The 25,383-nt window shown below is 49.1% G+C and overlaps 1 protein-coding gene across 2 annotated transcripts in view; it reads right to left on the reverse strand.

Annotated features, from left to right (window-relative positions):
• Positions 1–25,383, reverse strand: part of LOC149326154 (uncharacterized) — a 57,066-nt gene that overhangs the window by 7,384 nt on the left and 24,299 nt on the right. For both annotated transcript variants that reach the window (XM_089563779.1, XM_089563778.1), the window contains one exon: positions 22,521–22,675. In XM_089563779.1, coding sequence (XP_089419905.1) covers positions 22,521–22,675 — 155 coding nt within the window. The remainder of the gene's footprint in view (positions 1–22,520; positions 22,676–25,383) is intronic.

Genomic DNA, 25,383 nt, shown 5'->3' on the forward strand with positions numbered 1-25,383 from the left:
TCTTATTAGCGAGTTTACTTTGTCCGCTTCCATCTTTGTGAGGTGAAGATAGGGGAGTGTGTATACCATTCTGCTAATCACGAATGCTTGCACTAACCGCCTTAGGTCATGTTCTCGCATGCCTCGGTGCTTGTTTGCTATTCTTTTGATTAGCCTGATGGTTTGATGTGTCATGATCGTGAGTTTGGAGAGTGTCTCTGTATTGAGGCCGTTGCTTTGAATGAACATTCCCAGAATGCGGAGTTTCTGTACCTCCGGTACTGGGAGGCCGTCGACCTTCACGTGTATAGAGGGGTTTCCCTTTTTGTGACGGTTGCTGCGACACACGTCTATAGTCTCTCAGTTTTTCTCTTTCTTCTTACCTTTCAACTCTCATCTTTCTGCACGTGGCAGCGGTGGTGGCTCGGCTTGAGCCAGTCGGCAGGCAGGCCCCGTGCACTTTCCTTTTCGTCCTTCTCTCAGTTGCAACCAACCGACCAACCAACCCGCCTCTAAGAGCGGAACGCGACAGCGTCTTGCAACGCTCCTTGCTCGTCGGTAAATTGGTTTTTGAGGAAAGGAAATGTATCTGTCTCTCATATCTCGGTGGACACCTAAACCTCGCCGTAACGGGAAGGGAAGAAGATGAGAGTGAACGAAGACACCGTATTCCCTAGACGCGCCTTTGTTCATTCCGAACCATCGAGCTGGCATGGCGGAGTGGTAGCGTGCTCGTCTCGCACTCCGGAGACCGGGGTTCGATTCCCGAGCGCGGCCAATTTCCTTCTCGGTTTTATTTATTTATCTGGTCTGAGTAGAAAGGTTAATTAGGCTAATTGGTCAAGTAAGCAATTAACTAAGCTCAGTCGCACTTACTTGGAGCATCACTATACGGTCCCTTTAATTGGTTGCATGGTTAGTAGCCAAAGTAGAACTGGCCCCGTTTGACATTCGCGCACTGTGACGTCATGACCGTTTCGACCAATTGAAAAGCGTGACATTTCTGTCGACAACTGCTGCTTACAACGATGAGGCATTAAAGGCTTCCGCCTTATTAAAAGTGTCATCCGCTCTCTGTTCCTCGACAGCGGGCGCTTTTCTGGGCGCAAGACGCGTGCATCTCCCGGCGGAGAGTACAACAAAATTCAGGGGACACTTTGACTGTCTAAAGTGCGTAGAGGCGAAAGCGTTTTCGCACCACTTTGGCTGCCTCTGTGGCACTGGTGGCGTCACATATAATTGAGTACTAATTACTAAGTGATGACAGATCGTTAATTAATGGTTAATTACTGATTGATGCCTGAATACTAATTAACTGCTAATTATAGACGCTTAAGCTTCGCCTTTAAGAGTGGAACGCGACAGCGTGTTGTAGCGCTGCCAGGGAGTCCACGGAACGCCACCACCCGTTCGGCGCGATGCCTTGCCCTTTGAACGCAACGCTTTTTGAAGAAAGGAAATGGCGCAGTAATTCTCTGTTATCTCGGTGAACACCTGAACCGCACCGTGCAGGAAGGCAGGAAGTGGTAGTGAAAGAAGACAAAGAGGGCCCGTAAAGAAGAAAATGAAAATTGTATTTGAGGAAAGGAAATTACGTAGTAACTGTCTCACATATCTTGATGGACAGGGGGGCACTTTTTTGACCTAAAGTGTGGTCACCGAGAAGCGGCGCTTGCAGCCTCGACGAAAAGTGCGGCGGTCGGCTCCCATTGAGCTTGGCGCCGAGTTTGCAATCTGCCGGTGGGGGGGCAGTGAGCAGCCTCTCTCTTCGTCATTTGCCCTCGCCCCTCTTCCGGGCAAGCTCCTTGGCAAGAGATATTCATATATTGAAGCGAAAGCTTCACTATGCTATGTAAAGCCCAGCTCACCGTGTCTAGAAATTTCGACTTCGTTTGACCTGCAGATAAAGCAAAGGAAAGGCAAGGTGCATCACTGGCCCCCTGAGAGAGAGAGAGAGAGAGTAAACCTTAGTTGGATGTTTGAAGTGGAAGGCTCCCTTCTGGCGCAGGTGGGTTGCTGTAGCCTCGTTTACATGAACCCCACAGCGGCGGGTCGAGTCAGGGGATCGAGTTGAGCAAGGTCAGCCCAACTCGACCACTGCGTGTTTACATGAACTCGGTTTTAGCGAGTCGAGACCGGTTCAACTGCAGCGACACCAAGCGTCGAGCAGAGCAGCGCGAAAGGGCAGTGGCAGCCTCAAAGATTGTGGCACGGCACCGCTGTCTGGGAAGCGCGACGGCGCAAGCGAAAAACAGGTTTGCGTTTATCATCTCTCATTCATTAAACCGACTCTTGGCTCGATTCGGTTTACATGCCATCTGCCCGTGGGGTCGAGCGAGTCAACCCACCCCCTGCAACGGAGTTGACTGGACTCGCTCCCTCGACTCCCGGACCCGACTCTGCCGTGTTTATATGAACGGACATCTTCGACGTGTTTTAAGCTACGAAACCGATGAAGAGGGATAGCTTCGAAAGCAAAGGAAAGCCGCATAACTGGCCCCCTGGGATAGTGGACACCTCAGGCGTGTGCTAAGATATTGTCAGTAGTGACAGGTGTGCGCGCATGCGTTGGCATTGACAACTTTGTGGCAGAAACGCGGCACTGAAGCCTTACGCAGTCGGCGTTCATTGTGTTCATTGGCGTTGGCGTTCACAACATTTTAGACTCCGGTTATTTTAGGGAAAGGAAGTGTGCATAAATGGCTCCCTGGGTGATAGGACGCACGACTCACGCTTCGAGGTACGTTGGGTGGTGAGAAAATGGAACTTAAAGGGGCCACGACAGGGTCGTTCTTCATGTTGCAATTGTGTGCTTCAGCAATTAATACAAGAGCCTATGGTTCAATTTCCAAAATTTGGATGCCCAGGGCGCAATGCATAATCGAAAAATGCGATCGAAATTGAGACCAGGAAACTCCTCCCACCTGCAGGAAGCGCCATATTGAATTCTCTCGTGACATCACTAGGGCATAATATACACGGAGCAACGTCGTCTGCTAACGTTGATGCAAGGCGGGCACGAGGTCTCTTGTCCCCTGCACTTTCGCGGGCTATCGTAGTAAAAGCCGTCCCTCATATATGAGTTACTAGTGCCGCAAAAGCGATAACAGTAATGTAGCTTTTCCGGTAGGGTCCGGTCACACTAGGCCAATGCGACGTCGATCGACGGTCGGTGGGCTGGTCGGTATGCAGATGCCGTCGCTGACGCACCCGTATGCCACGCTGGAACCGACAACGACGCCAGCACGACCAACGGCTGCGTATCGTAGTAGTGTAAAGAGCGAGCTTGGGTGAACTTTTGGCAGATTCATGTGTGTTGAAGGTCGGCAGCCGGCAGCAGTCATTGGCGTCAACTGTGGACAACAAATTTGTCTGTTTTCATTAATTCAAGTGGTGTCGAAACGTATTTCCAGGTAAAGCGATTTAAAGTCAAACATTGGTCACATCGGAGGAAACAGGTACAATTAGCAAGAAACACCGTACGTACGCGAAGCGTTTCCCCATGCGTTGGCATTGACAACGTTGTGCCAGAAACGCGACGCTGAAGCCATAGGCCGTCGGCGTTCATTGTGTTTATTCGCGTTGGCGTTGAAAATGTGTAACGCTCCGATAATTTTAAGGAAAGGAAGAACTCATAACTGGCTCCCTGGGTCAGCGGACGAGGTGTATGCAAGTATTGCGCGAGGTTGTCACACCCGTGGGAGGCGTTACAAGCGAGAGGAACGGGATGTTCTCCCGCATAAGTGTAAGAATTTCGTGTTTGTCTTTACATTTCGAACAACGTACGGTCTGCAAACTTTAGAAAACCGTCTTCCACGACTTCTTAATGATCTACTAAAACAGAATATAACACCCCAATGTGTAACATTTCAGAGACTTCTAACTTACTTTCTTTGTAGACATTTCATGTAATTCTTCATGCAACGAAAACAGCCGCCTTGGAACTGTTGGTGTTCCTGGCTCGTATTCATATGTTTTCTATTAAAGCGTCTTTACCATGTAATTGCATTGTGTTAAATATTAGAATTCCTTATTTCTTTTTGCCTTGTGTTTATGGTTTTGTACTGCTTTAAATATATGTGCCAGGTGCACCTGTTTTGTAACATGTTTCTGTACTGTCTTTTAGTGCGGTGAGCTCATCGCACGTATTTTCCCTTTACCTTGTATATTTTGTTTTTGCGCCACTTTGTACGCTGCCAAAAAGGGGGGCCGTTGCTCTGTCAAGCTGTTGAAATACAGCTTTTACTTCGGTCCCCTGCATCATCATGTACAATGTGGTGATCAAATAAACATTATTATTATATTATTATTATTATTATTATTATTATTATTATTATTATTATTATTATTATTATTATATCTACATTAAAGTCCCCACCCACCCTGCCACCTTGGCAGGTGGCAGTTAATGGCTGATCGCAAGAGCTCGCTCACCGTTGTCAGCGCAAACGCATGCAGCCCACATCTTCATCATCATCATTTATTTGACCCTTAAAGGCCCCTGGGGGGGGTATTACATAAGGGGGGGGGAGTAGTACATTCAACATGACTCACATTGGTGGGAAAAAAAAAGAATTAAAGAAAAGAACAAACAAGAAAACACACACACAACAAAAGCATAAAGAGAAATAAAGTCACGAAAGGGAAATGAAACAATTTATACAGCAAGATAACACATTGGATGTTCTTTAAACCTTACTGGATCCCTTTCAATGACAACCGATTCTGGAAGCCGATTCCAGTCTTGAATAGCGGCTGGCAAAAAAGATTTGTTAAAGGCATTAGCTGATCCGTGTAAACGTTGGATGCTCACGGAGTTGAATAAACGGGATGACGTGCGCACAGGAGGGACTAGAAGGGACTCGCGTAGGTTAGGGAAATTGTGATATAATTTGTGCAATAAACATAAGCGAGAAACTTTGCGTCTAAGGGCTAGTGGGCTGATAGCGATGGATGAGTTGATAGCGGTAATGCTGTGGTGAAAATTGTAATCTGAAGTAATGAAGCGTGCCGCACGATTCTGAATGGACTCAATGGTCCTGGTGAGGAGACCAAATTGCTGATGCGTACTCAAGTTTAGTGCGAATGAAAGTCTCGTATGCTAGTTTACGGATTGATTGCGGAGACAGTGAAAATGACCTTCTAAAAAAAACCAGTGTTTTTTATGTATCAGCAACGAGTTGAGTGATGTGTTTTTTCCACGTCAGTTTGCTGCTGATTGTGACACCTAAGTACTTATATGATTCAACCTGCGAAAGGATAGTTGATTGAAGAGAATAAGGATACGTAATATTGGAATGCTTGCGTGAAATGTGCATAAATTTGCATTTAGTGATGTTCAGCTCCATCAACCATTCGGAACACCAATTATCTATTTTTTGTAAGTCATTTTGTAGGATAACCTGGTCTTCGTGAGAGGAAATGCGACGATATAACACACATTCATCCGCGAAAAGACGAATGGACGAAGATATGCCGGATGGGAGATAATTGATAAATATGAGAAAGAGCAGGGGCCGAAGCACAGAACCCTGCGGCACGCCTGAAATCACTTCATGAGTTGCTGAATGATAACCGCCGATGACGGTATATTGAAACCGGTTAGTGAGGAAACAGTTAATCCAGGATAATTTGAGGGGATCAGTATTGAGGCAAGAAAGTTTAGGCATAAGACGTTGGTGCGGGACGCGATCGAACGCTTTTGAAAAGTCTAAAAATATGACATCGGTTTGAAATAATGATTCCAAATGCAAATGGAGGTCAGTAGTGAATTCAAAAAGTTGTGTCTCGCATGAGAGACCGGGGCGGAAGCCATGCTGCTTAGAGAAGAAAAATGAGTTATTGTTGTACCGGCTGCGCGCCTACTGATAACAACGCGCGCTACTGGAACACGCCCCTTTGATAAGGGCTTATATACCGCGGCACCGAGCGCTGTGGCGGGCACTTCTTCCTAGCTTGTGATAGACATCGGCGCAGCTCTGCTGGCGCTCGCCAGTAACTTTGTTAGATGAAATAAAGAAATTCCGTCGACGCACTTTGCTGCAGCTTCGTGGTTCTTGCTTGCACGGACGAACACCACATAATGGCGACGAGGATCAACGCATCTACAGCGGGAACCTGGAGCTAAGTTGGTATTGTTTTCCTCACTTCGGAACTGAGACTACTGTGAATTGGCCTTGCAGCTGGGACAAATGGAGCCGTTTGACGACTCGACCAGTGACTGGACGTCGTACGACGAACGACTTTCCTCGTACCTGAGGGCGAACAAGGTTCCAGCCGACCTTCAAGTCGACGTTTTCGTGAGTCTCATCGGTCCGAAAACCTATCAACTTTTAAAGTCCTTGACTGCTCCCGATACGCCTACTTCGAAGTCGCTAAGCGCGTTAAGAGAAGTTTTGAGCACACATCTGTCTCCAAAGCACACATCTGTCTCCGTAATTGCCGAAAGAGCGAAGTTTTATCGAGCAACGCAGCGTGAAACGCAAACGATAACCCAGTTTGTAGAAGAGATACGCAGGCTGGCTCAAACCTGCGACTTCGGTTCTTTTCTCGACGATGCGCTTCGTGACAAGTTTGTTTGTGGCATGCGGCGAATTGACATTCAAAGACAGCTGTTCGTCGAAGACAAGCATTTAACGTTTCAGAAGGCAGTTGACCGCGCATTGGCCTCGGAAGCCGCAATGAACAATGCAGCGAGAGCTCATGACTTATCAGACAGTGCTGAAAAAGTTCACCGAATGCATGGTGGAAAGGAAAAGAACAGGCACGCTAGCCGTCGCGAAAAGGCCCCTTCATGCTATCGTTGTGGTTCTGTCAAGCATGACGCACAAGCATGTCCGCACTTAAGAGCTACTTGCTTCGAATGTAACCACCGAGGACACAAACGCAAGATGTGCAAAAGAAGGACAGAATCGAAAGGACGGAAGCAGTGCATGCGCGCTCTTGAGTGCAACGCCCAGCCCGACCTAACAGAGCTGAACAGTGTCGGCATGTCTCGGACACCGCCCATAATGGTAGAAGTTAATGTGGAAGGAACTACCTTCCAAATGGAGCTTGACACTGGAGCAGCAGTATCGGTCATGTTGCATCGTCAGGCCAAAGTGTACTTTCCCGGTATACGTAACGAACAAAGATGCAACTGAAGACGTACACAGGGGAAACTGGGAAACCTGTTGGCGTAATAGATGTGCTCGTACGCTACAACAACCAAGAGGCGTTACTGCCGCTGTACATTCTACCGCAAAACGGGACACCACTTTTAGGTCGCAACTGGCTACAGCATATCAGGCTATATTGGGCAGGCTTCCAACGCCTTTGCAAGGTGTCAGCTTCGTCAGGCAGTCCGCCGGCAGCATTAGAAACTCTGCTACGAAAAAACGAAGACCTGTTCAAGGACTCGCTAGGAACCATACAGGGAGAGCAGGCAAGCCTCCGGTTCAAGGATGGCCAAGTGCCCCGTTTTCTGAAGGCACGGAGCGTACCTTTTGCTCTTGTGGAAGGGGTAGAGGCTGAACTACAAAAGCTCGAGAAGTTGAGAATCATTTCTCGCGTCGCCAGTAGCAAGTACGCTACGCCAATTGTTCCCGTAGTGAAGCGCGATGGGTCAATTAGAATTTGTGGCGATTACAAACTCACGCTGAACCCGATTTTAGATGTGCAGACTTACCCGCTTCCAAAGTTGGATGAAATTTTGTCAGCGTTGGCAGGAGGTCAAAAGTTCTCGAAAATAGATCTGAATAGGGCTTATCAGCAAGTAGAGATGGACGAAGAGTCGAAAGCCTACCTGACTTTGAATACGCACAAAGGCTTGTATGTGCTTAATCGTTTGCCTTTCGGCATAGCCTCAGCACCCGCGATCTTTCAGAAGATCATGGACAACGTCCTAAAGGGTCTTGACGGAGTTACTTGCTACATCGATGACATAATGGTCACCGGTAGGACGCAAGAGGAGCATCTGAAGAATTTGGAGGCGGTACTGAAACGGTTGTCGGAGCGAGGCATGAGAATAAAGAAGGAAAAATGCGAATTTTTCAAAAACAAGCTGCAGTACTTGGGCCACGTCATTAGCAGGCACGGAGTAGAACCAGCTACTGACAAGCTAGAAGCTATTGCAAAGGCTCCTCGTCCTACGGATAAGCAACAGTTGCGTTCATTGTTGGGCTTGATAAACTACTATGGCAAGCTTGTTCCCAACCTATCAAGCGTTGTTTTTCCTCTCAACAGATTGCTACGGCTCGATGTCCCCTGGGCCTGGAATGACGAGTGCGAAGCAGCGTTCTCGGACATCAAGAAGCTGCTTTCACAACCACCGGTTCTTACGCATCACGACCCCAGCGCACCGCTGCAGTTGTCGTGTGATGCATCGGCATACGGTATAGGAGCTGTCATCTCTCATGTGCAGCCAAACGGTGAATGCCATCCGGTGGCGTACGCATCGCGTACACTATCTTCAGCAGAGGTAAATGATAGCCAGTTGGAAAAAGAGACACTTGCTCTAGTTTTTGGCGTCAAGCGTTTCCACTACTACCTTTTTGGGCGTTCGTTTGTTCTTGTTACGGACCACAAGCCCTTGCAGACAATTTTCGGTCCTAAGACGGGAATCCCAACCATTGCCGCAGCTAGACTACAACGGTGGGCTGTACTTCTGTCTGCCTACAATTTTAGCTTGAAGTATAAACCGTCGTCTCAAAACGCCGACGCAGATTGCTTATCTCGTTTGCCTTTTCCGAGTGACAGTGAAGAACGCTCGGATGAGCAATTTTATCTCCTACGCATGCAGTCCCTGCCAATTGACTATCGTGAGGTGGCACGTGAAACGAGCCGAGATTCGCTTCAAAGACAAGTCAGGCAGCACGTAATGCACGGCTGGCCTGAGCGCGTCGTGAATGAAGAAATGAAGTCATTCTTTCACAGGCGCTGTGAACTTTCTGTGCAACTAGGATGCCTCATTCTTGGAATGCGTGTTGTTATTCCTCAAAAATACCAGCCTCAAATGCTCGAAGAATTGCACCAGGGACACCCTGGCATTGTTAGAATGAAAGAACTGGTACGCAGCTACGTGTGGTGGCCAGGAATCGATCGGGACACTGCAGCTCATGTGCGTTCGTGCAATCCATGTCTAACGCAGCGCACAATGCCTTGCCCTGCTCCGTTGCACCCGTGGGCATGGCCCACCAGACCATGGGGACGTCTGCATATCGATTTTGCAGGACCTTTCAAGGGTGCCATGTTCTTGGTTGTGGTCGACGCTCACTCCAAGTGGCCTGAGGTGTGCCAGATGCGTGACACGTCCGCAGACAGCACTATAAACCGGCTACACGAAATCTTCTGCAGGTTTGGTTACCCTGAAGTGGTGGTGTCCGACAATGGCCCGCAATTCATTTCGGCTGATTTTTCAACTTACCTTAAAAGCATTGGCACGCGGCATGTGCGCACATCAGCCTACCATCCCAGCAGTAATGGACAAGCTGAACGATTTGTCCAAACCTTGAAAGCGGAATTACGTAAAAGTACCGCCGAAAACTTAAGCACAACGTTGGGGGAGTTTTTGTTGTCTTACAGGAACACTCCACACACGACCACGGGCGAGGCGCCGGCCACTCTTTTGCTACGGCGGCAGCTGCGCACCCGACTGGACGCAGTCAAGCCATCGCTGCAGCGGAATGTTGCGACAAGACAGTTCGCCCAGACAGTGCGTTGCAAGCAGCGTACACGTGCATTTGCTGTGGGTGATAGTGTTCTGGTGCGAAATTTCAGACGCGGTGAAAAGTGGTTGCCTGCGACTGTGGTGGCAAGAACTGGAACTGTATCGTACAGACTGCGAGTGGAAACCACTAAAGGTGTGTTTGTTTGGAACCGTCACCAGAACCACATCATTCAGGCTATGAGCATGGACTCGAGTTCTGCGCCTGAACAGCATGACTCCGAGCAGCCGCATCCAGCGACGACGGCGGTGCAGCAAGATCCATCTCCTCTGCCAGCCACGACAGAGCGCCGTTATCCTGAGAGGCAGCGACGCCCTCCAGACCGCTATGTGCCATGAACTATGTTTTCGTGTTTCATTTCCATGTACCCGAATGAAAAACGTTGGAGGCTTATCAAGGTGGATGCGAAGCAGCCTTCGTTTTGCATTCTTATTATTAACGTCCTTAGCGTTTGGAGACATCTTGACCGCATACACGCCCGGCGCAAAGACGCTGGCGCGGTTGCGGGCACAGAGACTGACGCGACGGCGGGCGCGCGCCGCCTCATCCCTGGCGTGACGTCACATATCACGTGATGCAGCGATGGTGGCGAACCGAAGCGTGGAGGCCTCCGCCTCCGCCGGGCGACGTCCGACGGCGCGATATGAGGCCCCATCTGCAGCCGGTGTGACGTCATCACATGACGTCACATCATGTGATCTCACTTCAAGGTCAATGGTGGCCACCGCCGGGCGTCGCGCGAAGGCCCGAAACCTACGTTAATACAGGGTGTTTCACCTAAGACTTTCTGCAATTTTTAAAAATAAGCTATTTGAATTAGATGCGCGTTTTTTCCGGCATAACATTGTCAATGGTGTAGTACATCATAATTCAACTAAGACGTGCTAACTAGCAGGCTTGTTAACCAGTATTTAATAGTTAACTTTTAAACTATTACCGTTGGGCTCCTTAATTATTGAGAGGCATGCAGCCCACCGTAAGTAATGTCCATATCCGTTTTTAGAATTTCGAGAACGCGATTATCCTCGGCGCTGCGGCCCAACAAATTTCGCCTACATCGCGCCAAAATACATGCGGTTTGAGAAGCTTGCAGGCAAAGTAACCTCTCCAGTGAACCTAACTCGTCGAAATCGCCAAAATTTGTTGGGCCACAGCGCCGAGGATAATCGCGTTCTCGAAATTCTAAAAACGGATATGGACATTACTTACGGTGGGCTACATGCCTCTCAATAATTAAGGAGCCCAACGGTAATAATTTAAAAGTTAACTATTAAATATTGGTTAATAAGCCTGCTGGTTAGCACGTCTCAGTTGAATTATGATGTACTACACCACTGAAAATGCTATGCCAGAAAAAGCGCGCATCTAATTCAAATAGCTTATTTTTAAAAATTGCAGAAAGTCTTTGGTGAAACACCCTGTATACTTCGCATAATAAGAACGGGGGAGTGTAGTGGCTGCGCACCTACCGATAACAAAACACGCCGCTTTGATAAGGGCTTATATACGGCGGCACCGAGCGCTGTGGCGGGCACTTCTTCCTAGCTTGTCATAGACGTCGGCCCAGCTCTGCTGGCGCTCGCCAGTAACTTTGTTAGATGGAATAAAGAAATTCCGTCGACGCACTTTGCTGCAGCTTCATGGTTCTTGCTTGCACGGACGAACACCCCAATTGTGAAGGTGGCTGGCGACTTGAGAGTATATAATGTGTTCCATGAGCTTACATGCAATGCACGTTAATGAAATTGGGCGATAGTTGGACGGATTTGAGCGGTTTGCTGATTTGAATACTGGCACTACCTTGCTTAGTTTCCAGTCTTCCGGAATCGAGCTGTCGGTTAATGACTGGGTGAATATGATTTGCAAGATCAGGCTAGAAATTATTTTAGTGGACTTCAGAATCTTCGCGGGGAGGTTGTCAGGGCCGGGGCTGGTAGAGAACTTAAGGCTGTCAATAAGTTCCTCGATTCCTTCTCCACAAATATGAATGGGCGGCATCTGTTTGAGGTGTGAGCGAGGTAAGACCGGTGTGCTTTGAGCAGGTTCATGATTGAAAATGGATGAGAAGTATGAATTCATTGCATTGGAGCGCTGCTCTACCGGTACCAGAGAACAGTCTTCGTTAAGCAAGCAAATGTTACGGTTTTTACTACGCGGAGGAGTAAGAACGTTCCAAAACTTTGGGGGGTTGGTGCGGAGGATGCTCAGTAGGTCTAGATGATAAAACTTTTTCTTAGAACATTTTAAAAGCTTATTGTAATCCCTCAGAGCAGTAAAATATTTTTCCCATTTAAGAGCAGAATTTGATATTTTGGCAGCGCTGAAAAGGCGTTTTTTCTTTTGCGATAGTTTTTTCAAAGCATTGGAAAACCAGGGTTTGCCTGCGTCACCACGAATGGAAACGAGTGGTACATAGGTATGAATTAGAGATAAAAGTGTGTGTTTCAAAGCCATCCAGTTTTCGTTTACTGATCTTCTGTTAGGAGATACGCGAAAGGAAAGGTAGAACAGTTCCAACTCTTCGTTGATGCGGGTGAAATCAGCACTGTTATAGTCGCGTATGTGTTTAATGGATGGTTGTCGAGCATGTACTTGAATGGATAGGTTGAATAACAGCATTTTATGATCACTCAGACCATCGACACACGACATAGAATCTATTAATTCTGCATCCGTGACAAAAACTAGATCAAATGTGTTGAAATAACGAGTAGGTGCACTCACTGTTTGAATAAAGTTAAACAGAAGTATTAGGTCAAGAAACGCTTTAGACAGACGGGAGGATCCAGTTAAGTTGACCCAGTTAATATCGGAAAAATTGAAATCGCCGCAAAGTATACAATTAGCGCAGGGAAAGCGACAATTCAATTCGAGCAGGACTGAATGCAGTTCGTTAGTAAAGGAAATGTCACAATCAGGCGCGCGATTACAAGCAATCCGTATGTATGTGGTTCCAGAAAATGAAAAGTTAACACACAGAATTTCTTGACGGCAGCTAAGATCAATAGTGAAGGAAGGCGTGCAGGACTTAATGAAGACGAGAACGCCGCCACCCCTTCGACCGAGCCTATCGCGCCTGTGAATGGTGAATGCTGTAATGTTATCAAGTAGTTCGTCGTTCCGAATGTCAGCAGTCAATCAAGTCTCTGTGAATACCGCGATATCGGTGCTGTTATCGTCTAGAATAGCTTCTATGGATTCCTTCTTGGGCATGAAACTACGTACGTTGGCAAGCAAGGTAGGCATGGCTCGATATTCAAAAACTGTCGGATGTGTTACAAGTGGCTGGCATGGCGGCAAGAACGGGCGCCGGTACGTTCGAGATGACTGCTATGCTTTAACTTCTTGCACCGTTTCAGATTCATCATCGTAAATGTACTGTTTGCTGCCAATAATAAGTTTGTCGAAGCGCATCTTGAAGGTTGAGTTGCTCTGCTGGCCGTACGCGAAGAGTTTCCCTCGAGCTAATCTAACACGTGCAGAATAATCTTCGCGAACTTTATACTCCGAATCTTTCAGCTTAGGGCCAGCAGAGAGGATTTCGGACTTCTTTTTAAAGTTGGCCAGTTTTACAATAATGGGTCGGCTTCCAGATTCACGGAACTGTCCCATTCTGTGGGCGCGTTCAATTTCAGCACTTTCGAGAGTTATGGCCAGCTGCTCAGAACAAAATTTGATAATGGATGACTCAGATTCCGCCCAAGTTTCACTCTTAACGCCGGGAATGCCAAAAAAGATCAAGTTAGAGTGCCAGGGACGATTTTCAGAGTCGTCGCATTTCTTCGCGAGCGCCCTAGTGTCTGACGATATCTTCGCAATTGTAGGGCTAGTGACCGGACTTGCTTTGTGCTCCTGGGATTTGTAGGTCTCTACGAATTTTTCAAGTGCGTCAACACGGACAGAAAGACCACTGACCAGGTTGTCTATTTTGGTTTGCGCAGATCGGATTGTTGCAACTTCGGCAAGTATCTGTCTATCTCTCATCACCCCACGTACCTATGAGCGCGATTCAGGCGTCCACTGATGTAGGGAGATGCGGACTTCGTTTCCCTAAAATGAACGGAGTGTAAAAAATTGGCAGTGGCTTATCTGTGGTTAAGCCTGGATATGCAAGCGAAAAGGTTCAGTTACTCTTGGTTTGACGTCATGGCTGTCGCAGTTCGCGCACAATGCACTGGGAGCACCACGATAACGGTGGGGGCGTTCGGCCGTTCACATATACTGCCTGCAACGAGGTGGAGGAGGAGACGTGCGTGTAGTGAATACGGCGCTGTCTTAGAAGGTTGCTTTAGAGACAAGTACTGTGGTAAATCCTGGACTCCCTCGGCATCAGAATACCGGCCAACGACCCAACCCTCCTCGCCATCCCACGACCCCTTCACCGGGAGCTTCTCATTAGGCCGCTCCCGAGGAATATGCACACGTCCCACCATGAGCAGCGCCGCAGAGCCCGTGCGAAGGCACTCCATCGACCGTACGGCCCCGAGCTGGACGCCGTATGGGTGGACGCTGCCTGCACGGGTGATGAAGCGACAGCAGCTGTGGTGGACTGTTCATCCACCCACCTCACACTACCTCTCCCTCCAGACACATCCCCAGAGGCTGCAGAGGAAGCCGCCATTGCACTTGCTATCACTCGCACTGAAGCCCGGTATATTTAAAGTGACTCTAAAGCTGCGATTTTAAATTTTGCTCGAGGCCGAGTTCATGTCCCTGCTTTTGGCATACTGGACTCGCCCGATGCACCCCCGCCCCGCCATGTGGAGCTGATATGGGTGCCTGCGCACTCCGGGCATCCCGGAAGCGAGGCTGCCAACCTTTTAGCCCGAGGTTTTTTAAACCGGGTTCAGGTGGCCTCGGATCGGGGATTCACGAAGGAGCGCATGCACACATTCAGTGAGCTGACCCAGGCATACAGAGCCTCACGCCAGCTCTACCCCCGCCCCACCCCTCCTTAGATAACAAACACGCAACACTCTGGCGCAGACTACAGACACACACTCTCCCCTCACCCCTTAACCTAGCCCACTATCATCCATCCTTTCCCACTCCCGCATGCGCCCTATGCCCAGAACCCTTCGCTTCTTCCCTCCACATCCTTTCCCTCTGCCCGGCGGACCCTCCCCCGTGGGACCTAGAGAACCTCAAGACCTGGGAGGACTGGGAGACCCTGCTGCGCTCGGAGGACCCGGCCGTGCAGACCATCGCCACCGGCCGTGCTGCCAGTGTTATGGACCTCAGGAACATAACACTTGAGTGCAGTGGGGTCGTGCGGGGACCCTGGAGCGTGCCCCGAATTCACGTTGAAATAAAGTTTTCTCTCTCTCTATCTGTCCATTCCTTTCGGGTGTACACCAATATATGAGAGATAGACATTTCCTTTCCTTAAAAGCAATTTTATTTCATTTCATTTTCCTTGCGGTCCTTACGGCGCGGTTCGGGTATCCACCGAGATATGAGAGAGGCAGGCGTTTCCTTCCCTTAAAACCAATTTTATTTTCATTTTCCTTTCCTTATGGTGCGGTTCGGGTGCCCACCGAAATATGCGTCTTTCCTGGCGCACTGTTTGTCTTTTCTTTCTTTTTTTATTTGCGCCGCGTGTGACATCACTCGGTTTCGCGCATGGGCAGCCGTGGCAAATTTTGGCTTTGACGGCTCACGCGAAGCGCGGCTATGGTGCGAGTAGTGAAGCTTTTCGCTAAAAAAAATACAAGCTGGACGTCCACAAATGGTGATGCTTTGCAGCTGGCGCGCAAAGTGAAAAGAAAAAAAATCGGTGCTCCAACATCTGCAGGCAGTTCGCCTCTCTTATGCACCACCCAATCACAACTTGTGCATGCACTGCGCAATGAGTGCATGCTGTGTTCATCCTGGCCCCTCACGCCGCCCCATCACAACCCCTTATTTTTGCAGACAAACCGCCCACACGCCGTATGTCAACAGCTCACTGAGATGTAAAAACACAGCAGTAGCCTTTGCTGACTCTTCACGCAGGTGTTTTGAAGCAGCATCATTGCAAAAACGTGCCTCACCTGTTATTCAACACCCGGAAAGTCGTTTGGTATAATCCAATCCAATCCAATCCAATCTATTCCAATCTAATCTAATCTAATCTAATCGAATCGAATCGAATCGAATCGAATCTAATCGAATCTAATCCAATCTAATATAATCCAATCCAATCTAATCCAATCTAAGGCCGCCGGTGGTGGCACCGCCACTACTCGCAGACGGCCCGAGATGGTCGCCCAGCTCTTCGGCGTGACGTCACACAGAGGTCATGCGAAAGGTCAATGGTGGCACCGCCGCGTCACGGCAAAGGCTTGAAAGTGCAAGTAGTAAAGCTTTCGCTTTAAAACACGCCTTGAAGTGGAGGCAGTTTTTCCGGTGCACAAAGCTAAAGACCTGCACGAAAATTAGCAGATATCTTGCGCTCAACCTAGAGTAGAGAAAACTCACCTGGATCACCAGGCCCCCTTGTTAGTGAGTGGACCCTGCCACCGGTGTAATTACCTAAGATCAGCCATGTGATCAGTGTGATGGTTTAGACGTAACCACAAGCTTTAGGCTTGCGGGCTGTTTTTGAGTGCTAATGCCATGTACTAGTGAACTCCTTCGTAAGCATCAGGACCGAGTTTAGGCAATGATATTGATGCGGGTGGACGACGACGACAAAGAGTGATAGCACGAGTGAGAAGAGTAGAAGAGGACAACGAAGTTCAGACTGTGTTCTCGGTGCCGCTCGCAGCTGTTCTTGTCTATTTGTAAATATCTGTAAATATATTCTTTCCCGCAACATATTTGGTGGAGGTGCGGATTTCCCCTACGTCTACCGACGACGGAGCTCCGCAGCGGCCGCCAGTTGCCTTCACTCCTCATGACCCACGACGCCGCCCAGCAAACCTCAGCCCCGGCCATGACATCACTCGTTCTTTCTCCCTCTCGTGACCCTGGGACATTTTCTGGTACCGACAACACTGACGTCGACGACTGGATCAACATGTACGAGCGAGTGAGTACCTACAACCGCTGGGATCCGACCCTTATGCTCGCAAATGTCATATTCTATCTCAAAGACACCGCCCGGGTCTGGTATGAGACACACGAAGACCATCTCACCAGCTGGGACGTGTGCAAAGAGAAACTCCGCGAATTGTTTGGACGGCCGCTCGGTCGAACGCTTGCCGCTAAGAAGGACCTCGCCTCCCGAGCTCAAGCATCTACGGAGTCCTATGTGTCGTACATTCAAGATGTGCTGGCCCTCTGTCACAAAGTTGACGCCAACATGCCCGAGTCTGACAAAGTCGGCCACGTGTTGAAGGGAATCGCCGACGATGCCTTCAACTTGCTCGTTTACAAGAACTGCACTACAGTCGACGGAATTATTAAGGAATGTCGCCGCTTCGAGGAAGCCAAAAGCAGGCGTATTAGCCAGCCGTACACACGCCTCCCCAACACGGCTGCGACTTCTTCATGTGAAGACCTGCGACACCGGGAAACTCCAGCGCCCCCAGAAAATGTGACCCGCATCATCCGACGCGAGCTCGAAGCTATGTCCCCTGCCCCCCTGCATCTACATGATGGCGAGAACCGCTTGCCTACCATCTCTCTGGTACAGGCTGTCTCGTCCGCCAAGAGCTTGCGAACCTTGGTTTCCAGCCCGTCAGCCCTGTACGGTCTTCACCACCACCCGAAATCACTGCGATTGCTCCTGGACGACCTTCGTACTTCACTCCACGTCGGCGAAACCCTAACGATTGGCGGACAACCGACGACAGGCCCATTTGTTTCCATTGCCACCGCATTGGCCACATCTCCCGCCACTGTCGAAATTATTGGTCCCGTCGCAGCACATACCGTCCTCTCAGCTCCCACCGCGACGACGAACAGCCCAGCCACTACACGCCCCCTCCAGCTCAGCACAGTGCTACAGTCGACGGCCAGATTCCCCGCTCCAGCCGCTCCCCGTCCCCCCTGCGTCGCCAGTCTCGTTCGCCCCAACGCCGTCGCTCCTCTCCTGGCCCCTACGGACGCTCGCAAGCGGAAAACTAGACGCTGCAGTGTCTGGAGGTGATGCTGCAGTACAGCCCCAGTCCCAAAATCCTCGATTAGCCCTTCGCGCACACCATAATTTGCTCGCCATTCATGTCGATGGAGTGCCTGTGAGAGCCCTGATCGATACAGGCGCGCACGTATCCGTCATAAGTTCAGCCCTACGACTCCGCCTCCGAAAAGTACTGACCCCTGCACCCAAAGCCGTTCTCCGCGTTGCCGACGGCGGAACTGCTCATGTTGTTGGACTATGCACAGCCCGTGTGACCATATCCGGCCGCCATACATCCGTTCTGTTCTCTGTTCTGGACCAGTGCCCTCATGAAGTCATTCTTGGCCTCGACTTCCTGTCTGAGCATTCAGCCCTCATTGACTGCGCCACTAATGTTGTTCAGCTTGACCTTCCTCTTTCTGCTGAGTCGCCGTCCCCAGTTATCCACCGTCTATGTGCTGTCGACTTTGTCCGTCTACCGCCTCAAGCCGCAACTTACATTTCTTTCTCATCTGTTCCCCCTGTACCTGATGGTCACTACGTAGTCACTCCGGAACTTGACGTCGCCCTGACGCGCAGCATTGCGCTTCCACACATTGTATTTACAATGTCGGCCAATCGAGCGTGCCTTCCGGTCCTGAACTTCGGTTCATCCATCCAACCGCTCCCGCAAGGCATCTCACTCGCCACGCTGTGCCCTGCTGCCGAATGTGTGATATCAGTGGTGGACAGCTGCTTACCTTCCACTCAGCAATGCCGGTTGCCTGCGGCCCCATCAACAGCGAACCCAACGGACGACTACGCAGACATGATCGCTTCTGACCTACCGCCGATGGAAGCTCGCGATCTTCGGTGCCTCTTATCATCTTTCCGCGACATCTTCGACTTTGATAGCCGTGTTTTGGCTCGGACCTCTGTGGTGACGCATCACATAAACACCGGTGATTCCGCTCCTCTCCACAGACGTCCGTACCGAGTGTCCAGCGCCGAACGCACCGTCATAAATCACGAGGTGGAGAAGATGCTCGCAAAAGACATCATCGAGCCCTCGTCAAGTCCTTGGGCTTCACCAGTCGTCCTGGTGAAAAAGAAGGATGGCAGCTGGCGCTTCTGCGTTGATTATCGGCACCTCAACCGCATCGCAAAAAAAGACGTATATCCACTCCCAAGGATCGATGATGCCTTAGATTGCCTCCACGGCGCCAAATATTTCTCTTCAATTGATCTTCGATCGGGGTACTGGCAAATTGCCGTTGATGACAAAGACCGCGAGAAGACCGCCTTCGTGACGCCTGATGGCTTATACCAGTTTAAAGTCATGCCGTTCGGCCTCTGTAACGCCCCGGCTACCTTCGAACGAATGATGGACTCCCTTCTTCGTGGCTTTAAATGGTCCACCTGCCTCTGTTACCTAGACGATGTTGTGGTTTTCTCGCCTACTTTTGCCACGCACCTCGAGCGCCTCTCCAATATTCTGACAGTGTTTCGTAACGCCGGACTTCAGCTGAACTCATCGAAATGCAAGTTCGGTCGCCGCCAACTCACTATTCTCGGACACCTCGTTGACGGTTCTGGTGTACGCCCAGATCCCATCAAAATTCAAGCTGTGAAGGACTTTCCTCTTCCAAGGTCGTCGAAAGATGTGCGCAGCTTTGTCGGCTTGTGCTCATATTTTCGCCGTTTTATCAAAGATTTCGCCGGCATCGCTCGTCCCCTCACCGATCTTCTGAAGAACGACACGCCCTTTATCTGGGGCCCTGCTCAACAGAACTCATTTTCCTCCCTCGTCCATTTGCTGACCACTCCGCCCATCTTAGCACATTTTGACTCGTCGTCTCCCACTGAGGTTCGCACCGACGCCTCCGGATATGGCATCGGCGCCGTCCTAGCCCAACGTCAACAGGGTCAAGATCGAGTCATCGCTTATGCCAGCCGCCTACTTTCAGCCGCAGAGCAAAATTACACCATTACTGAGCGCGAGTGTCTTGCCCTTGTCTGGGCAGTAGCTAAATTCAGACCCTACCTGTTCGGCCGTTCATTCGCTGTTGTCACTGATCACCACGCTCTCTGTTGGTTGTCTTCACTAAAAGATCCCACCGGTCGCCTTGGTCGCTGGGCATTGCGCCTCCAAGAATACTCATACTCCGTCGTGTACGTCAGGGCGCCATCACCAGGACGCTGACTGCTTATCCCGATACCCTGTGGAACCACCTGACCTAGAGGACGCTGAGACCCTGCCCTGCCTCTTAGCTATCTCCGATCTTGCTGATATTGCCAACGAACAGCGTCACGACTCATCTTTACGACCTATCTTTGATGGCATCCGTTCTGCAAACCGATCTCCGTCTCTGAACCTTTATGTGCTCCAGAACGGCATTTTGTATCGCCGAAACCTACGCTCCGATGGCCCTCCGCTCCTGCTCGTGATACCCCAACGTCTACGCTCTTCTGTCCTTGCAGAACTGCACGATCTACCGACAGCCGGTCACCTTGGCGTGTCCCGCACGTACGCTCGGGTGCGGCATCGCTTCTTTTGGCCTGGTCTCTATCGTTCCGTCAAGCGTTACGTGGCCGCTTGCGACCTGTGTCAACGTCGGAAAAGGCCCTCCACTCTGCCTGCCGGTCTTCTGCAACCCATCGACATACCTCCGGAACCTTTTCACCGTGTTGGCCTCGACCTTCTAGGCCCTTTTCCGACGTCCCTCTCCGGCAACAAGTGGATCGCTGTCGCAACTGATTATACGACTCGGTACGCCATCACACGTGCTTTGCCGTCCAGCTGCGCTACCGATGTTGCCGATTTTCTTCTGCAAGACGTCATCCTTCACCACGGCGCCCCTCGTCAACTGCTCACCGACCGCGGTCGTTATTTTCTATCCAGAGTAGTTCACGACATTCTTCGTTCGTGTGACACGCAGCACCAGCTCGCGACAGCTTACCACCCACAAACCAATGGGCTTACGGAAAGGTTCAACCGCACGCTCACCGACATGTTAGCCATGTACGTATCGCCAGACCACCGAGATTGGGACGCAACCTTGCCTTATGTGACATTTGCCTATAACTCTTCCCTTCATGACAGAACAGACTATTCGCCTTTCTGCCTTTTGTTTGGTAGGCATCCCACCTTGCCTTTGGACACACTCATGCCGCCTTCTTCAGCCCCCACCACTTCTTACGCTCGGGACGCCATCTCCCACGCCACGCTGGCGCGCCAAATAGCACGTAGTAGGCTCCAAGCCTCTCAAGTTTCCCAGAAGTCAGCCTACGACCGCCGTCACCAGGCCGTCGAATATACCCCAGGATCACTCGTCCTTCTCTGGACGCCCTCTCGCAGCGTCGGTCTCTCCGAGAAGCTTCTTTCGCACTACCGTGGCCCTTACCGTGTCGTCCGCGGTGTTACCGACGTGAACTATGAAATTGCTCCCTTTGAAACCTCGCCCTCGTCATCTGGCGCCACCACCGACATCGTCCACGTCTGTCGCCTTAAACCTTACCACGACGCTCATACGTCGCCGCCCTAACGCCGAGACGGCGTTTCCGCAGCCGGGGGTCCTGATGCGGGTGGACGACGACGACAAAGAGTGATAGCACGAGTGAGAAGAGTAGAAGAGGACAACGAAGTTCAGACTGTGTTCTCGGTGCCGCTCGCAGCTGTTCTTGTCTATTTGTAAATATCTGTAAATATATTCTTTCCCGCAACAATATTGAAGGCAGGGTTCACCTTAGGTATACATAAAAAGGCAGGAATGAAAGGAAGCAAGATAATTATGCCAGCCACGTTTTCCAGCGCCGTATAACAGCCCTGGCAAGAATATGGCTGGAGCCTGCCCAGTAATTAAAAAGCACACCACACTATGGAAAGGCAATGATGAAACCACGCATGTGACTGCTGAACTGGGTTGAACTGCTGTGTTTAAAGAAGTATAAACCTTTGTCCCATTCTCCTCAGCAATGGCGTTTGGTTTTCAGTTATTCAAAGCCAGTGTGAGTAACAGCTATGGCACGATTTTGTTGAAACCTTATGTACAGCAACATGGCAGTTCCAACATTTGGCTATGACTTTTGTTTTTCCATTTGTTTGCACGCATGGTAATACAACCCAAATGAACTGCTTTACTACACATGTCACAAAGCTATGTAACTTGCCAAATCAACACTGTGGTAATAAAGCATGCCATACAGGAGAGCCCAAAATTATTTCAGTCACTCGGGGAGTTTATCAACTAAGCAACTCACCGATCAGCACATGCGTGCTAAGCAAACTGATTGAGATGTGAGGGAGTAAAGGACAGGTAATCCAACATCCCGGTACTTATGTCCTTCCCCAAGACGCTCACAAACCTTACAAAGAGGAATGAAAACTCTATTCAGGATTCCGCAGGGCAAAGTATCAACGACAACTCAAAAGAATCACGACTACATATGAAATGTTTTTCTGAGAGCCTCCGCGGCCCTCATCACTCAGGTCTACCAGCATAACTTTTTATTTGGCCATAAGTTGAACAGAGGTTAACTCAACACCAGTTATTCTATAGCAAGTTCCTCATATAGCTATCACTGCAAGAGGCAAGCACTGAATTGGTTTGCAAAAATCCATTTCATGGTCATGTGTGCAGGAAAGAAATTTGTAAATAAAAGGGGAGAAATTTCTTTTTTTTCCAAGTTTCATTCTTGCAATGAGGAGAGAGGTACAACATTTGCTGCTGCTACAGGCAACCGAAATTCAATTTTCTGCAACTGGCTCTCCATTCCCGCTGAAGTTTTTAAGCAAGCAGCAGCCTTTGGCTTACCTATAATTACACTGGACGTCTTCAAGGCTGAAAGGTTCAGCTTGTTTTTCCTCCCAGCCCAAGAGAACTTTGCTGCCAGCTGATCGCTTGTATGCCAGCATGCGCTTAGCAGCGACATTTGAATTTCTCCACCCAAGCTGCACAAGTTCTCGCACCTGCAAAGAAAGCATGCGCGGTTTTTATGGAATGCATCTCCAGCACATGAAGAGGAACAGATCATTTTGCAGAACATTTTACTTTTCGGTAAGTGTATGTGCACAAAAGGAAACAAAGGTACTGAAAAGTGCGTACCACATAAAAAAAACAAAACCAATGCTCAAAACAGCTTTAACAGGGCACAACATAATTGCCGCTAAGCATAAAACATACACTCGGGTTGCATTGCTGCTAAACACTAAGCACATACTCAAACACAAACATATCGTCCTCCAGTTAAGGATTTCTTGCAAGCATTTATCGTATATATAATGTGGCGCTGGAAATCACACAAAAATTACCCCTGGAGACTATTTGCATACTGTATTTTTTTATTATAGCACGCACCTTTTTACTGAAAAAAAAAGTCACCTAAAAATTGCATGCGTGTGACAATCGAACATGACTATGCCAACAATGCTTTTTTTTCTCACCTTTAAAAATAGATGCGCGTTACAATTGAGGGCGCATCAGAATCGAGTAAACACGATATTCTGGTTGGCAAAGGCTAGTTTACATAGCTCCGGGACAAAATTTTGTCACTTCACTTACAAGCACAAAAATTTTACTCTTAGCGAAGCAAGAAACTTTACGTTTCACATGCACACAAATGGTAAAATTGAACGATATCATTACCAAGCTATTCTAGGCTCTAATTTTGCAGAGAAAAGTGGTAAAGATTTGTGCCAATGTTTTTGTTAAAAGAACTGCAATGAGGCGAGTATCCGTACCGCATCCCTTTTAACATATGAATATACCTGCATTAGAACTGAAAACTGCTTCAAGTACAAGACAGTTGACTGAGCGAAGATGTATATGAGCTTAAACGGCTTTTTTTCCTACAAAATTTGCCGCGTCGAACTGCACATGTGTGCATGTAAAAACACAGAGCATCAAGGATGCTTATCAGCGACCGATAAAAACACACTGAATGGTCTGTTTGACAGTTCGGTAGTTTTCAGCACACAACAATGTGGTAGACAGGTTAACCATTTTCCGTTATCCAAGACTTGAAGCAAGTGAGACACATGTGCCAAGCTGTCCTACAAATGGTCAAGCCAAGAAGTGTGTTCATATTAAATTCAGAACACTAAGAGATGAACAGAATATTGCTGAAAAATCCAGCCAGGTTACCTACCCAGAGCGGGTGTATTGTCACTAGAACCCCAGAAAAGAAAATCTTCTACACAGGTCGTTTCCACTTCGCTAAGTAAACTGTGAGGTGGAATGACGAGGGAAAATAGATTGTGTATCTAGATGTCTTCCTACAGAAGCCAGTGTTTCTTGAGGAGCTGCTAATGCAAAGGGATGCAAAGCATCAAAAGATTGATGAACATAAAAGAAATTTCTGATAGGCATGCAGTTCGTGCAGTTCTAGCATTCAGTACGCTCTTGCTCTGCACAATGAAACTTTTGACAATAACCACACCAAAACGTGACTCCTGGGGTGAACCATTCCTGAAGCCTGTAACATTTTGCATTTAACCCTTTCGGCCCTGGCGGTGTGAATTGACACAACAGAAATATTACGCTCACGCCTCAGTAACAGAAGAAAATACTATTATTTTTAATACCTTAGGGATCCTTAGGGATCCCTGCTGCTATCGACATCGCTGTTCACGGACTTCCATCCTTAGTCGCTTTGGGACGTTAAACCCCACAAACCAAACCAAACCATTGAGCTGTGCGGTCTAAGGAAGAAGTAGCAGCATGGGAGGCATAGAGTGAAGAAGCCGAGGTGTAGCAAATTTGTGTATTTTTGTCTCACTAACCATTCGTTCTTCTGCGCTCAGATTTTTATATGTTGCCTGAAACGCCTATCCAAGCTCACATCCGCGTCGTAAATATTACTGAATGCGTAGACGCTGCGTTTGAACACATTTTTGACATGTGCGGTTTTGACAGCATCAGGACTCAATGGTTGCCAGCGGTGGCCATTGAGTGATGATAGGTCATCTTGGTAGAATAGAATCTGCCAGTATTTTAGCACTAACAGCCTTTTTGGACTGCTGACATGAATGTTAATTACAGAAAATGGACAAAATCTTAAAATTTGCTTTCTGATGATGATGAATGACTTGGCAGCAGCGGCAGCTAGCCGGCACTTCGACTTATCGAGCACATTTCTGCACTGCAGGTTGGATAGCGAATAGTGGCCATACCCAGCTAGCATCCACGTGACCCACTTGGCTGCGGCAGCTTTCCACTGGCGCTGACTCTACCGGAAGCTATCGGAAGCATCTTCGTCGACTTCCCGGGGACTAGCTTCATAAAAGGACTGCGCGTGACGGACGGACCACTTGGAAGCAGCGGCAGCTAGCCGGCACTTCGACTTATCGAGCGCATTTCTGCACTGCAGGTTGGATAGCGAATAGTGGCCATACCCAGCTAGCATCCACGTGACCCACTTGGCTGCGGCAGCTTTCCACTGGCGCTGACTCTACCGGAAGCTATCGGAAGCATCTTCGTCGACTTCCCGGGGACTAGCTTCATAAAAGGGCTATTCGAGAGAAACTAAATTTAAATCCTTGCAGAAGTTACTGAATCTGTACGATCAGAAGGCGTACGCGGCGATCAATAAGAACTTTGTACAGGTGAAAAAAAGTGCTGTCAGAGTGAAAACAAAACTTCATAAAAGGACTGCGCGTGACGGACGGACCACTTGGCA

This window comes from Amblyomma mixtum, chromosome 10, assembly GCF_055824585.1.
Source record: "Amblyomma mixtum isolate Tamu chromosome 10, ASM5582458v1, whole genome shotgun sequence".
NCBI lineage: Eukaryota > Metazoa > Arthropoda > Arachnida > Ixodida > Ixodidae > Amblyomma > Amblyomma mixtum.